Here is a 15,843-nt window from a genome sequence, read left to right as displayed (position 1 = left end):
AAATGGCTATCCCCGTGTCAAGTGAGATATGAAATCCGTACCTTAACCGAATTTGACAATTAACGCACGATCAAACGGAAATTCACGATCAAGTTTGACTTGCTCGCGTGCCTAACGAATGCATAAACGGTTACTATTTATAAAGCATAGAAACCATAATATAACTATTCTAATAAATTTACTTAGGTCTTAATGTACTTAAACAATGTAGACCTCAAGAAGGACAGCTGGATACGAATTGAAAATCAAACGTAAAAAGTTAACCTTATTATCTTTCGATCCAACCGTTTCCGACCCTCTTATTTCTAAGCATTTTTATCTTACTTAGAGACCAATCTAGATTATATTGTCTAAATGAAAGTTCTAGATTGATATCATACGAGTCTAATGCTTTTGAAATCATCTCATTTGGATCATCCATCTATTTTATATGAATTTTACAAAACTGTAAATTAATCTCAGATACAGTATAAACAGCCCCAAAAACACATTGTTCCGAGCCACTTAGAGTCATAACTGGAATTTTGACCCTTAATGAAAGTTGTAGTATGCAGTATGATCTTCCTGACTGCAAAATACGAGCTTAATCCGATTTACGGTTTGTGAGTTATACACTGCCAAATACAGGGGTTACATTGTCGGTAAAAGTCGATTCCGTAATTCCCGACTAACTTTTATGATCCAACTTCCGTGATTCGCTACATTTACATGCTATAAACACATTTTAACATGCTAAACAGTAAAACAAATCCAATGGTCATTAACCTAAGCTTAATCATGCATTTTTACTYMTTTCGACATTTAACCGAACAATTGGTGTACGGTTAAACATTTACCCACAATCTAACCATATTGAAACTATAATATACCCTTTTCATTTCTACATCAATATAACCAGTTCTAGCATTCTAAACATCAAATATATCATGATTTTGACAATATCAATCCGTAAACTTAGATATAAACACAATTTATAAACCGGTTTTAATAACCCTAACATAAACACCTTAATGAAACTGAATGAAACTTATACCTTTAAGGGTTCGGAAAATGGATTCCGAATATATAATTGTTGTCTCGATCCCCTTACTAACTTGACGTAAAATCTAGAGAGAAAACGACAGTTTTAGAGAGAGAAAGAATTGAGAGAGAGAGATTGAGAATGGCGGTAACCGCCATCCATTTATATATATATATATATATATATACATATATATATATATATACATATATATATATATATAATTTTTTATTTTTTATTTTTATTTTTAACCGCCTCTCATATATATATATATATATAAAGTTTAACTATTTAACGGTTTTTACCCTTCAAGTTAAATTCCCAACTTTACGTCAATATAGGTATAAACACATTTTGACGCAAAGCTAGTCTAAGGTACAAATTAGTTAAACATAGGGTACAAATATATTATGCATAATTCTATCAAAATTTTCTTAAACCAATTTATACGAGTTAACGAAACACGAATATTATAATTTACAATCAACTGAAAGCATGATACACATTGCATCCCATCATCCCATAAAGATTACGTAACATTTACCATTGATGAGTTTCTTGAGCCATAGAGCTCTTGACACCAATACACACAAGAAGCCACCAAAACCTCCACAGAGAGAGTAGCCCCAGCAAGAGCACCCAGTCCAGCTCCACGGAGGATGCCGCTATCAGAAGCTCTACCTGCTAAAGCATCAGTGATGGCACCCATGAACGCCCAGCTGCAAGTCAACCAGAAATCGATATTATCTTTAACCAATGACGAGCTGCACTATGCATTCTGTCTCCAGTTGTTGAGAATGATGTCCTCCAATATAATATGCAATTGTTCCTTTTTAATTCATGGGGCCCTGAATATAACAGCCAGAAAAATCCCAAATGGTCCTGATGAGACTCGTACTGATGTAATATGGGAGGAGCCCTAAGGCCTAGCCTTTATGCAATAGTTCTATATGGGCTTGCATACCCATATAAAAACCGAACAATGCAATCGTCACGAGCTCCATGATTTGCACAAATTAACTATGCAACTCTCTAGAGAAGATAGCAAGAAACACAATGGTGAGAGAAATAGCAAAAACATCTGGGCCACCCGCAGCATAGTCCCCAAGTATTGACCTAATGTTAGCACCTCCCATTGTGGCATTGACATGGTATTTGGAACGAACACAACACATATACACAAAAATGCAGGAAACAAGGCAGATAAAGACCAAATATTTGTATGGTTCAATGATTTGCCATCATTGGTCACTGCAATTGTTTTTTGTTGTCATTTGAATTACAAAGATGCAGGAAAGTCGAAAGAAGATGCAGTCTGGTTCCCTTCATGACAGAATCAAGACCAAAAAGGACAAACACAAAAACAAAACCGACTTCATAACTGTCAAAATAACTCATGGTGTGACATTAGAATCCACTGTAATAAAGTTCAATAACACCATAGCTGAATGTACACAACACCTGTAAAATGTAGCTGGGGAACTTTTCTTCTTGAAATTGGAAGTAGTTTTACAGGGCCAGTCCTGGGATTTTGGATGCCCATGGCGGAAAGCCAAAAAAATATATTTGTACATATACATACAAAACAAAATAATACTATTTGAAGTGGTTGGGAACCTGTTCAAGTTAGGTGGCTCATCCCCAAGCCGATTTCCTGATCGTGTGCTGAGACCCTGTGAACTTCCTTCTCCCAATGAGTATTAATAGCAGACTGAAAACGTCAAGCAAAGTTCCTTTGTCTGCCCATCAAAATGAGTCTCAACTAAGTGTGTCAGTCTCAACATTTACCCAGTAAGCGTTCTCTTAAGATTCAACATATCGCTTACCTTACCATGTAAGATTTTAGCCCATCAAAACAGCATTGTATACAACAATTTACCGGGTAAGCATTAATCAGGTATGACTGTATGAGCCGTCACCCTCATTTACCGGGTAAGACTCTCGGTCCTCACCATCGCTCTTACCGAGTAAGATTCTAGGTCCTTGTTATGTTCATCCGGTAAGATAATGTGACTTGATAAACACTTACTTGGCATTTGGTAAATGCCCCTTTGTGTTCCCTTTGGCAAGTGCTTAGTGAGTTTCTGACTTCCCAAGTGACCGAACCAAATTTTGTAAAAAGGGCCATGAATCGACATGCTGACTTTGATGTTTGACCTAACTACATAAAACATCATTACTAGGCCCAACAACTATTCATTAACTTCACCACCATTTATGGCTGCCTTTTACCCAAAACAATAGACAGTGCAGCAACCATAAAAACCCCACCTTTCACAAGTTTGCTGTTTGAATATAGCACTAAACAATATCTACCAAAATTACCAACGAAAAATTCAATGAAAGACATATCAATTTAATATCAACTCTCCATGCATTACTAGGGACACCGGAGGTTTAACAACTCCTCATTCATTAATTTGTGCATCAATTCATTCCAAAATCAAGAAAGGTTCCTGATGAGTGGATGAATACCAAGAGACAATGCTAATTGATGCATATTTCCATGATCAAAAGTATAAAGTAACAAAAACTATAAATATATATATATATAGATGTGTTCATATATATGAATGTATAGAATTACCAATCAAGCCGAAGCTTTACTCTTTTTCCTCTTATGGACCATCATCTTCTTGCCTTTCTTTTTGGGGAAAAATAACTTCTTACCCTTCTTCAGGTTCGCAATTGGCTTCATCTTTCCTCCAGTTTTTCTATTGGGGGATTCTACAATGGCGACTTCCTTTTCCACCTTCTGGGTTGGTTTAAATACCTTGGTGATCAGAGGGTTCAACACATCACTAGAACACTCAAGGGTCAGACCCATGGCTCTTGCCTCATCCCAAAGCTCCCTGCCCTTTTCAAATTCACTGCTTCCACAGAGCTTTGGTATCAGCAAATCATAAACCTTCTCATACCCACCTAATGAGCTCTTCTTCATCAGCTCAAACAACTCAAGGGCGTAATTTACCCTCTCAACCCCACAAAGAATACCAATTAAATCATAGTAGAATTTCCGTTCAGGAACCAAACCTTCTTCAATCATCTGATCAACCATTTGCTTACCTTTCCCAAATCTACCTGTTAGATACAAAACTCGTGCCACAAGATAATAGCTTGCCCAATCAGGAGAACATCCTGTTTTCTTCATTGTGTTGAGAATCTGAAGAGATTCTTTAACTCTTCTAGTCCTACCCAAACAAGATAGCAATATATTGTAACTTATAGTGGTTGGTGCAATTCCATAAGTTCTCATTTCAATCATCACATTCAATGCTTCAGGAACAAGGCCAGAAGGATTAGACTTTAAGTTTTTCTTGCAAAGACATTTGAGAAATGTGTTGTAGCAGAAAAGATCTGGAGTGATTCCTGCACCTTTCATGTCCTTGATGATTCGTCTTGACTCTTTGACATTCTCCTGCACAGACCAACCGTGAAGTAAATTTCTGTAAATGAAAAGTTTCACATTCGAGATCTTATCTTTGTGGTGATAAACGACTCCCTCTGCCCTTTTGACATGCCCTTTTGAACATAGAGCAGCAACAATAGCAGTAACCGTAGTACTATCTTGTTGGCACATTAACTTGTCTAAGTTCTTGAATATCCCCAATGCTTCATCTACTCTTCCTAGTTTAACCAATGTTTCGGCTACAATACTAAATGTTGAGCTCTCCATCACCCTATTTTCCCTACCAAGATTCGAGATCAACATGTCTAATGCTACAAAATCCTTCTTCTCAGCAAACACCCTGATAGCATGATTGTAATCTTTGTCTTCCAATCTAACATCCAATTGTTTTTCTGACCATAAAAAAAATCTAAGCAATCGTCTACTAGGTGCCTCTCTCTTGCTGGAATCAAGCACTTGGGTAATGATTGACGAGCAGCAAGAAACCTTGACTTCATTAAGACTTGCTTCTAAGTCGTTTAGACTGCCAATCCCATGAGAAACAACATAACACAACTTTTCAAGATCACTTGATGTTGGTGTTGGCGGAAATGTAGAATAATGACCTAATAAAAATTGCCTCGGATTCAAGATACCAACATTCTGCCACTTGGGTCTCAATAAAGACTCCATATCTTCGAAAACAAACCATACAACACATAATTATGTGTTACACTATTCTTTGAGGCAATTCATCAAACAGCTGATGTCAAATTAGAAATTCCCAAAACATTACCTCCGGAAGCGAGCTTAACAATCTGAAAAGCGAATTGAAAAGAGTTAGGTTCAAAATAATGGTAATGATGCGGAACCGGGAAATTTATTGCTTATAAATTGATGGTGCTTTATAAGTTGAAGAAAGAAATGTACTCCAGAGAGAGATCCTGTAGACAAGAGAAAGAAAGAGGCGTAGAAGAAAAAGAGATGGCGGACAAGCGAAGAGAAGAAGGGGCCGCTGCTTGTGTTTTCTTACTTTGGTTGGAACCCTCAATTAGCTCTTTTTAGCGAAGAGAAGAAGGGGCCGCTGCTTGTGTTTTCTTACTTTGGTTGGAACCCTCAATTAGCTCTTTTTCACTTTCTTATCCAAATGCTTATTCGGTAAGTTTTTATCGATAAAAGTTAATATTATGATTTATTTTGATGTATAAGATTTTAATACATCAAAGCATATCGAATGCAACAATTTACTGGGTAAGCGTTTACCTGAGTAAGAGTCGTCATTCTCACTTACCGGATAAAACTCTCTATCATTCTCAACGCTCTTACCCGGTAAGATTCTTGACCCTTCTTATGTTCATCCGATAAGGAAATTCATCTGCTAAACACTTACCAAGTAAATGTTTAGTAAACGACCCCTAAGTAAGGTACATATACGATGTCGCGGTAGGTATCTAGATTTAAAACGGTAAACTTATTTCATTTTGTCTTTTTTTTCCATCTTGATATCCGTACAATATAGTTGAGTATAAATTTTGAACAGACGTAAAGAAAAATACTAGTATAAATAGGTTTTTACCAAATAAAACATATACATGGATCCATTCTACGTTTTTTTTATGTAGGAGGTGAGAAACAATAAAAAGCAAATTAGTGTGAAAGTTGTGAAAAATACGTTTCTTTGTCTGAAAAATGATTGATGGCTCATGTTATTATGGGGATCTTCCTTGTGGTTAAAAAAGTGATTAATGTTAAAGTCTTTTAATTGTGGATAGAATTCCAGTTGAGAATTCTATTATTGGTTGCTACTATGATTTTGAAGTTGAAGTTTGTGGTTCACCAGTATAGAAATTCTTTCAAATGGCTTTATCGGATGCTAAATTGCATCAAATTTACAGCAAATACTATAAATGCTTTTGATTTTAAACATGTCAATACGTGAATCACGTGATACTCTTTTTTTTTTATTAACCTGGATATCCAACCCGCTATGCGAGCCGAATAATCTCAAAACGACCACCTGCTTTGCAGATAGCCCGGAGTCACCGCATTTTAACCTCCGTGGTCATAAAAGGATTTTTATTTCTCCTTATATTTGAACCTGAGACCTGCTGGTGTTTTTGACCTTTGGAGTCAAGCTCAAACCAATCAGGCACCATCCTTATGGTTAGTTACAACTTTTTTCGATCAAGGGCAAAGATCAATCAAGATTTGATTACAGCTTTTATTTCAGAATTATTGAGATATAAAATGCAGATTTGTGATGATGTTACATAGCAAACTATCTACATCCCAACAGCATCACATATATATACACCGGGAAATTTATACATAATCGCTCTAACAAAAACTTATACATGTTGTCGACAGATGGGGCACGAGCCATGTCGACTTAGCCACTTATCCACACAAGTTTGGTGAAACGAGTGTTCACATCGAGGCAAGCTCCGAGCAATTTCACCTACTTCGATATCCTGCCATACAAAAAAAAAATACGTGATGTTGGTGAACTGAAGCATTTATGAAAGTATGGTTTTCAGGAGAAATGGAACCTGCAAACAGATTGTGCAACAAATGGTTTGAGTTGGTTTAGTTTCATTTGAAATCTCGTGGCATGGCAAGCGTCTTAGTGAATCCTTTGACAACCCTTTGTATGATATTTCATCGCTAAAAACAAGCATCTCAACAGGCCGCAACGCAGAAACCGTGACCTGCTTGTCAGATGCCAATGATTAGCTACAAAAGTCTGATATATACATTAGGAGCATAATCAAATGAGAACCTTAAAAAGGTTGTGAATCATGTGTTGTCAAACAGAAAATACACTTCAGATTGGTTTGCAACTTTTTTGTGATTCTCACATGATTAGCTCACTGTTAAACATCATTTGGTATCAAGTATCATTCGTGAAGCTGCTTGATCCATTAAATCTTAAGCATTTCATTGAAAACATGTACCTGCCAATGATACGCTGTTAAAAGTTCAGGTGGAAAACGTTCCTCTGCGAATCTTCCACGAAGGAGCTCCTCCATAAAATCCGCCTATAAGCACAAGAATATGAAACAATAATCCAATGCAGTCAAGTGACCAGAAAAAGCAAAAGTTATATTTACAATCTACTGAAACAATAATACACATTGCATCCCATAAAGATTACATAACATTTACCATTGATGAGTTTCTTGTGCCAGAGAGCTCTTGACACCAATACGCACGTGAAGCCTCCAAAACCTCCACAGAGAGAATAGCCCCAGCAAGAGCACCCAGTCCAGCTCCACGGAGGATGCCGCTATCAGAAGCTATACCTGCTAAAGCACCAGTGATGGCACCCGTGAACGCCCCAGCTGCAAGTTAACCAGAAATCCATGTTACCATAACCAATGACGAGCTTCACTATGCATTCTGTCTCCAGTTGTTGAGAATGATTGCCTCCCATATAATATGGAATAGTTCCCTTTTTTAATCCATGGGGCCCTGAATATAACAGCCAGAAAAATCCCAAATGGTCCTGATGAGACTCGTGCTGGTGTAATATGGGAGGAGCCCCAAGGCCTAGCCTTTATGCAATAGTTCTATAGGGGCTTGTACATCCATATAAAAACCGAACAGTTCAATCGTGATAAGCTCCATGATTTGCACAAATTAACTATGCAACTCTCTAAAGAAAGGAGCAAGAAACACAATGGTGAGAAAAATAGCAAAAACATCTGGGCCACCTGCAGCATAGTCCCCAAGTATTGACCTAATGTTAGCACCTCCCATTGTGGCATTGACATGGTATTTGGAACGAACACAACGCATATACACAAAAAAATGCAGGAAACAAGGAAGATAAAAACCAAATATTTTTATGGTTCAACGATTTGCCATCATTGGTCACTGCAATTGTTTTTTTGTTATCATTTGAATTACAAAGATGCACGGAAGTCGAAGAAGATGCAATCTGGTTCCCTTTATAACATAATCAAGACCAAAAAGGATAAACACAAAAAAAAGAACCGACTTCATAACCGTCAAAATAACCATCTTTGACAATATTTTGGCCGAGGCTCCATATCCAACTCATGGTGTGAATTAGAATCCACTGTAATTAAGTTCAATAATATCATAGCTGAATGTACATCAACACCTGTAAACGTTATACAAGCCAAGCTTGGAACTCAAATCATCAAAACTGTTTTTAGGAAGAGCTTTGGTGAGGATATTTCACTGTGAAGATCTATTTGCACCCAACCGGGTTCTTCCCTTTTGGTAAGGAGGTCAGAAATCATGTCCTATTGTCTTCTAAGGCTCGTATCTCATCTTCTATTGCTTTCTCAGACTCATATAGCAAGGGCCTCGTGTATACACTGTGGAACATTTACCCTATCCAAGTTGGTGATAAACCCTCGATATGTTTGAGACAACTTATGCAACATATTTCTGGATTAGATGATTAGTACACCCACAAACTCCTTTCTTCTGAGCTATGGAAAATCTATCAATAAAGGAGGCTTGAGTTGAGGTAGCGTTTGGTACGCAGACATGATTGGACTGGTCAGGACCAGATAGAATAGGAGTTAAGATGACAAGGGTAAGAAGGGGATTCAATCTCACCCCACCCCATGAATTGAACTCGTTACGGGAATTGATCACCACATTAGTGATGATCTTCAATTAAGATATGCAGGGTAGAGATCCTTTCTCACCATAACTTTGATTCTCACCGGAACCCAACCCTGCTACTAAAATGTAAATATCCCGTTAACAAATGGAAGAAAATATAAATTGTTTTTACCAGGAACAATAGAGAAGAAAGCAAGATCGTTGTGTTTTCACCTTGGTTCTAATAAGAACTCTAGAAGCCTTCTTTGAAGAAATGGCAGCACATTACCATTACATAACTTAAGAAAGATAATCTCAATATGAATCGACACTTAACCAACTGAAATAGCAATTAATTAAACTCGCAATTAGGAAAAGAAATGGAAATTAAGTAATACCGAGTGCAAAGAGTCCCGTAAGTGCACCGGAGATCAACCTGGGAATGAGATAACAAACCCTAATATCTCTGCCACTAACACCTTCCTCCATTTTGGTTTAAAGGGTTTTTGTGTTTAAATAACAAGAGAGGGAATTACTGAAACTAACACGCCTTTAAGAATCTAGAAGCTGAAAGAAAGAAAACGTAGGTTGAGAGATAAAGAGAAAGAGGCGTAGAAGAAAAGAGAGAGTGAGGGCGAACAAGCGAGGAGAAAGAAGGGACCGCTGCTTGTTGCCGTTGTATCACCGCCGTTATCTTAAAGGGGCGTTTATCCTAGTAAAAATAATTTATTGGTTTTTAGTGTTACATGATAATAAGTATTTTATAATATTTGGATATCAAATTGGTAATAAAGAGATTTTGAAGAAGTTAAATTATTTTAACTTATAATAAGTTGATAATCATTTTTATAAAAAAAAAAACATAATTTATTTCTTAACAATGCAGGTGAATTTATTTGATTTGTAAAATAGAGATGCATGCATAATATGCAATATGTTACAAAGTTTTATATTTAGATTACATTTTTTATGGTATTTTATAATTACATGCTTTATACTTGATAGTTTTTGAAAAGTGAGATATATGTAGTTTTATGAGATATGTGTTGGATTCTTAACGGAATAACATACCAATGTTGATTTGGTCGTTGCATAGGGCGATAGCCCCTAAAAGAACCTTTTTGTTGTATTATTTTTGTTGTAGCATGAAACACTACTAGAAAACTGGGTATTTTTGGTGAAAAAATTCGTCTGAAAATTACCGACGGACAAAAAAAGTCAACTTCCATTGACTTTCGCTGGAAATCCGACGGTAAAAATATTCCGACAATATTTCTGGCGGAGTTTAGAAATTATTTTTTTTATAAAATTATTAACTCTAATTACAATAATTTACCGGCGGATTTACGACGGATTTTTGATTATTTTTTTAATATTAACCTCTGCCGGAAATCTGCCGGAAAATAATTAAAAACTAAAATTTATTATTTTAAATTTCCAGCGGATACAGGTGGTCGTCGGTAATCCACCAGTAATTTAAAATAATAAATTATTCAAGATTTTTTTCAAAAAAAAAAACTTAATACTTTCTGGCGATTCACCAACGGACTTTTTTAGGCGGATTTTTTATTTTCTTTTTCATTTTTCAAACTTTTGGTTTTATATATATGTAAAATATTACATATATTTTTAATGGATCATATTGGCTTAAAGGCTCTATTGGGCTTCAATGGATCGTATTGGACTTTAGTGAATATTAGTTGGGCTATAACGGTTCTGGTGGGTTTTAATGGATCGTATTGAATTTAATAAATCGTATTAGGATTTAATGGATCGTATTGGGCTTTAATAGATCACATTGGGCTTTAATGAATGTTAGTTACAGTTTAACGATTCTATTGAGCTTTAATGGATCGTATTGGGCTTTAGTGGATGTTAGTCGGGTTTTAACTGTTTTATTGGGCTTTAACGATTCTATTGGGCTCTAATGGATCGTATTAGGCTTTAATGGATTGTATTAGGCTTTAATGGACCGTATTGGGTTTTAACGAATCTATTAAGCTTTAATAGACCGTATTGGGCTTTAGTGGATGTTAGTTGGACTTGAACGGTTTTACTGGGCTTTAACGGTTCTATTGGGATTTAATGAATCGTATTAGGCTTTAATGGATTGTATTGGGCTTTAATATATCGTATTGGGCTTTAACAATTCTATTGGGTTTTAAAGGATCGTATTGCGCTGTAATGGACCGTATTGGGTTTTAATGAATGTTAGTTGGGCTTTAACGGTTCTATTAGGCTTTAATGGATCGTATTGGGGCTTTAATGACTCTATTGGGTTTTAATGAATGTTAGTTGAGCTTTAATGAATGTTAGTTGAGCTTTAATGAATGTTAGTTGGGCTTTAAAGGTTCTATTGAGCTTTAATGGATCGCATTGAGCTTTAATGGATCGTGTTGCACTTTAATGGATCGTATTGGGCTTTAATGGATCATATTGGGCTTTAGTGGATGTTAGTTGGACTTTAACGGTTCTATTGAGGTTTAACGGTTTTATTGGGCTTTAATGGATCGTATAATAATAATAAATAATAATTGTAATAATAATAATTTTAATAGCGGAAATATCCGCCGAAAAACGAAAATTTCAAAATTTTCAAGAAAACCGGTTATTTTTAAAAAATTAAAATTTTTAAACATTTTCCAACGGATTCGCTTACGATAAAACCCTATCTTCCTTAGATCGACAGCCGCCATCCATTTACAAAATACATATCCGATCAATAATCATATACGATAATCTCCGACCACATCATCTTCCCCTGCCGCCGATCGACATGGGGCGATAGCCCCTAAAAAAACCTTTTTGTTGTATTATTTTGGTCGTAGCATGAGACATTACTAGAAAACTGGGTATTTCCGGTGGAAAAATCCGTCTGAAAATTACCGACGGACAAAAAAAGTAAACTTTCATTGACTTCCGCTGAAAATCCGCCGGTAAAAATATTCCAACAATATTTCTGGCGGATTTTACAAATTATTTTTTTATAAAATTATTAACTCTAATTACAATAATTTTCCGGCGGATTTCCGACGGATTTTTGATTAATTTTATAAGATTAACCTCCACCGGAAATCTGCCAAAAAATAATTAAAAACTAAAATTTATTTTTTTAAATTTGCGGTGGATACTGGTGGCCGTCGGTAATTTAAAATAACAAATTATTCAAGATTTAAAAAAAAAAAAACTTAATACTTTCCGGCGGTTCACCGACGAACTTTTTCCGGCGGATTTTTGATTTTTCTTTTTATTTTTCAAACTTTTGGTTTTATATATATAAAAAATATTACATATATTCTTAATGAATCGTATTAGGCTTTACCAGTTCTATTGGGCTTTAATGGATCGTAGTTGAGCTATAACAGTTCTATTGGGCTTTAGCGGTTCTATTGGGCTTTAATGAATCTTATTGAAAGTTAATAGATCATATTGGGCTTTAATGTATTGTATTGGGTTTTAATGTATCGTATTGGATTTTAATGGATCCTATTGGGCTTTAATGAATGTTAGTTACGCGTTAACGGTTCTATTGGGTTGTAATGGATCGTATTGAGCTTTAGTGGATGTTAGTTGGGCTTTAACTGTTCTATTGGGCTTTAGTGGTTCTATTGGGCTCTAATGGATTGTATCGGGCTTTAATGGATCGTATTAGGCTTTAATTGATCGTATTGGGCTTTAGTGGNTCTAATGGATTGTATCGGGCTTTAATGGATCGTATTAGGCTTTAATTGATCGTATTGGGCTTTAGTGGTTCTATTGGGCTCTAATGGATTGTATCAGACTTTAATGGATCGTATTAGGCTTTAATTGACCGTATTGGGCTTTAGTTGATGTTAGTTAGACTTTAACGGTTTTATTGGGCTTTAATGGATCATATGATAATAATAATAATAATAATAATAATTTCAATAATAATAATAATAGTAATTTTAATAGTGGAAATATCTGCCCAAAAACGAAAGTTTCAAAATTTTCAAGAAAACCAGTTATTTTTAAAAAAATTAAAATTTTTAAACATTTTCCGGTGGATTCGCTTACGATAAAACCCTATCTTTCTTAGATCAACATCCGCCATCCATTTACAAAATACATAGCCAATCGATAATCGCATACGACAATCCCCGACCACACCATCTTCCCCTGCCGCCGACCACACCATCTTCCCCTGCCACCAACCACCTTCACCTGCCGCCGGCCTCCTTGCTGCCGTCGATCGACAGCCGGCCGCCGACATCTTTCCGGTATGTATGTATATATATATATATATATATATATATTTCGTATTTTCTGTATGTATATATATGTATATATTTTATGTATGTATATATGTGTATATATATATATATATATATATATATATATGAAGGTAGATTTATTTTTTTGTTAATTGTTAGAGACTGTTAATTAACAAACCTTGTTTAGACTGTTAAATAGACACAATAGAAAATACTAAAATGTCCTAATTGCCATGCGTGTTAGAAATGTGTTGTCAATTGTTGGGCAAACGTTAAGATGGTATTCATAGATCTAATTGAGATATATTTTGTGTTAGAAATGGTTGCCAATTGTTGGGCAAACGTTAGAACTTGTATTTGTAATTCTAATACATGTACATTTCAAATTCTATTTAATAACACAATTTTGTAAACTTGTAGCTATGTCGACCATTACTGATAGAGGATGGATGTATAACCGAATAAATAGGAACAAGACTATAAATCCAGTTTTCTAAGTCGAAATAGTTGGATTTTTGGATTTTGCTTCCTCTAATGAGCAATTTACGGCAAGATGTCCTTGTAAAAAATGTCAACTTCAAAAGTTTAAAAATAGAAACAAGATTCATATAGACTTGTTAAGAAAAGGATTCATGATCAATTATAGTCACTGGTATGCACATGATGAATTAGAACCCGAACTTCAACAACTACAACAAACAATAGTGGACAAAGATTATAATTAGTTTGATTGTGTTAACAAATGGTGATGGATCAAAATGTTCCCGGTACATCAAGTACGTGGGACGGGCAAGAACCAAATAAACATGCACAACATTTCTATGATATATTACGAGTTGCGGACGAGTCGTTGTGGGAGGGATGCTAGAGATTTTCAAAGTTACAGGCAACGACAAGGTTTTTGAAATGGAAGACAGGTTGCAATGTACCAAATACAACCTTCGACTGTAACCTTTCTATGGTAAAAGAAATGTTACATGATGGTAATCAACTAGTTGGTAGCTTTTACGAGACAAAGAAGATGTTGAAGGAGCTTAGTCTTCCGAAAGAAAAGACACATGCTTGCAAGAACCATTGCATACTATTTTATAAGAAATATGCTGATGATAACAATTGTCGAATATATGGGGAGTCTCGTTACAAGACAATCGGCCGAAACAATAAGGTGCCTAATTTGGTGTTGACGTATTTGCCGATTACAACAAGATTACAACGGTGGCATTTGTGTAAGAAAATAGCAAAGGAGATGACTTGGCACCATGATCATCAAACCGGAACGGAAAAAATGGTACATCCGAGTGATGGGGAGGCTTGGAAACATTTTGACATGACGCATCCCGATTTTGCTCAAAAGATTGGGAATGTTCGTTTGGGTTTATGTACAGATGGTTTCAACCCCAATAACTTAAACTAAAATCCGTACTCATTATGACCAGTTTTTCTCCCAAACTATAATCTACCACCTTGGATGTGCATCAAATAATGGAACGTCCATTTGGCTTTGTTGATTCCTGGCAAGAAGAGCCTGGACAGAACTTGGATGTGTTTCTTCGGCCCTTAATCGATAAGTTGAAGATATTATTCTTTGACGGTGTCGTTACCTATGATACTTATTGATGAACAAATTTCACAATAAGGGTCTTACTGTTATGGATGGTTAGTGACTTCCCTACTTATGTCATGCTGTCTGGTTGGAGCACGCATGAAAAGTTAGCTTGCCCATATTGTATGGGTAATGCATGTGCGTTCCAGTTGCGAAGTGAAGGGAAGTCGTGTTGGTTTGACTGTCACCGCAAGTTTCTGCCAATGAGACTTGTTCAGGCTTGATAGGAACCAATTTCGTGTTGGACATGTCGAAAAATTTGATCCATCCCCCTCTACTAGCTAAGGAGCAAATATGGGCACCTGTTTGGTAGTGGGAGATATCCTTATAACCTTTGTGTAGGCCAATGGCGTGGTGAGTAGCACTCATACGCTTGGCGGAATGGTTAGTTTTATAAAAATTATATGTTGCAAGTTGTATGTTTTTCACTGCATATCTCAATATTTTACAACATGTTTTCAGTTACTTACTTATGTTAAGCATGTAAAGATCATGAACTCACTAGGCACAAGTTGACGTTTTTAGTATGTATCTCTCAGGGGGAACCGTAATGGGTAGCTCGAAGGCAGGGAGAAAGGTTAGAAACACCCGAAGCCGCTAAGTTTAATTTAAGGAATTTAAGTTGTATGGTTTTACAACTTTTGTAAGGTGGATTGTGCCTTATTTTAGATTTCCGTTGCTGAGTTAATTGTTTGATTTAAGGTCCTTTTCGATAATTTTGTTGTCATGGCTAGTTGTCACAACCCCTAGTTCTGGGTGTGACATTTAGCCTAGCAGGGAAAAAGGTGGATATCATTGCAAATAGGTGGAAGATCTAGGGTTTAACTCTAGATACCACCTACCTGTCCTTGGGACATGCAATTTATCTTCCTCACGATGATTGTGGAACTGATACGATGGAGGCACTCGGATGGCATGATACCATTTTTTACAGACATTTGGAGTAGTGTCTCACACAATTTGTCAAATACATTTTCATGTGTGACATGTAATTTGTTCGCTCCAATGACACAAA

General features: G+C 36.0%; 3 protein-coding genes across 5 annotated transcripts in view; all 3 read right to left on the bottom strand.

Annotated features, from left to right (window-relative positions):
* The window catches only part of LOC112509166 (NEP1-interacting protein-like 2), a 3,675-nt gene extending 1,518 nt beyond the window's left edge, over nucleotides 1–2,157 (bottom strand). The window contains exons 1-2 of the mRNA XM_025114024.1: nucleotides 2,077–2,157; nucleotides 1,566–1,790 (exon numbers count right to left, since the gene is read on the bottom strand). Coding sequence (XP_024969792.1) covers nucleotides 1,566–1,790; nucleotides 2,077–2,157 — 306 coding nt within the window. The remainder of the gene's footprint in view (nucleotides 1–1,565; nucleotides 1,791–2,076) is intronic.
* Nucleotides 1,659–5,348, bottom strand: LOC112510157 (pentatricopeptide repeat-containing protein At5g61370, mitochondrial). 3 transcript variants are annotated; one of them, XM_025115472.1, is made up of 2 exons: nucleotides 3,609–5,348; nucleotides 1,659–1,740 (listed from the first exon to the last, which is right to left on the bottom strand). In XM_025115472.1, the coding sequence occupies exon 1, from the start codon at nucleotides 5,100–5,102 to the stop codon at nucleotides 3,612–3,614; it is 1,491 nt and encodes a 496-aa protein (XP_024971240.1). In that variant the 5' UTR covers nucleotides 5,103–5,348; the 3' UTR covers nucleotides 1,659–1,740; nucleotides 3,609–3,611. The 3 variants fall into 3 exon arrangements, with proteins under 3 accessions (XP_024971240.1, XP_024971241.1, XP_024971242.1); XM_025115473.1 differs by lacking the exon at nucleotides 1,659–1,740 and adding an exon at nucleotides 1,829–1,869; XM_025115474.1 differs by lacking the exon at nucleotides 1,659–1,740 and adding an exon at nucleotides 2,682–2,760.
* A 1,262-nt stretch (nucleotides 5,349–6,610) lies between these two features.
* Nucleotides 6,611–9,620, bottom strand: LOC112509570 (NEP1-interacting protein-like 2). The gene is made up of 5 exons (XM_025114582.1): nucleotides 9,389–9,620; nucleotides 7,575–7,750; nucleotides 7,364–7,447; nucleotides 6,959–7,117; nucleotides 6,611–6,880 (listed from the first exon to the last, which is right to left on the bottom strand). The coding sequence occupies exons 1-5, from the start codon at nucleotides 9,477–9,479 to the stop codon at nucleotides 6,758–6,760; spliced, it is 633 nt and encodes a 210-aa protein (XP_024970350.1). The 5' UTR covers nucleotides 9,480–9,620; the 3' UTR covers nucleotides 6,611–6,757.
* Nucleotides 9,621–15,843: the final 6,223 nt, after the last annotated feature.

This window comes from Cynara cardunculus (assembly GCF_001531365.2).
Source record: "Cynara cardunculus var. scolymus isolate 2C chromosome LG 3, CcrdV1, whole genome shotgun sequence".
NCBI lineage: Eukaryota > Viridiplantae > Streptophyta > Magnoliopsida > Asterales > Asteraceae > Cynara > Cynara cardunculus.
This window is presented reverse-complemented; position numbering and strand designations above follow the sequence as displayed.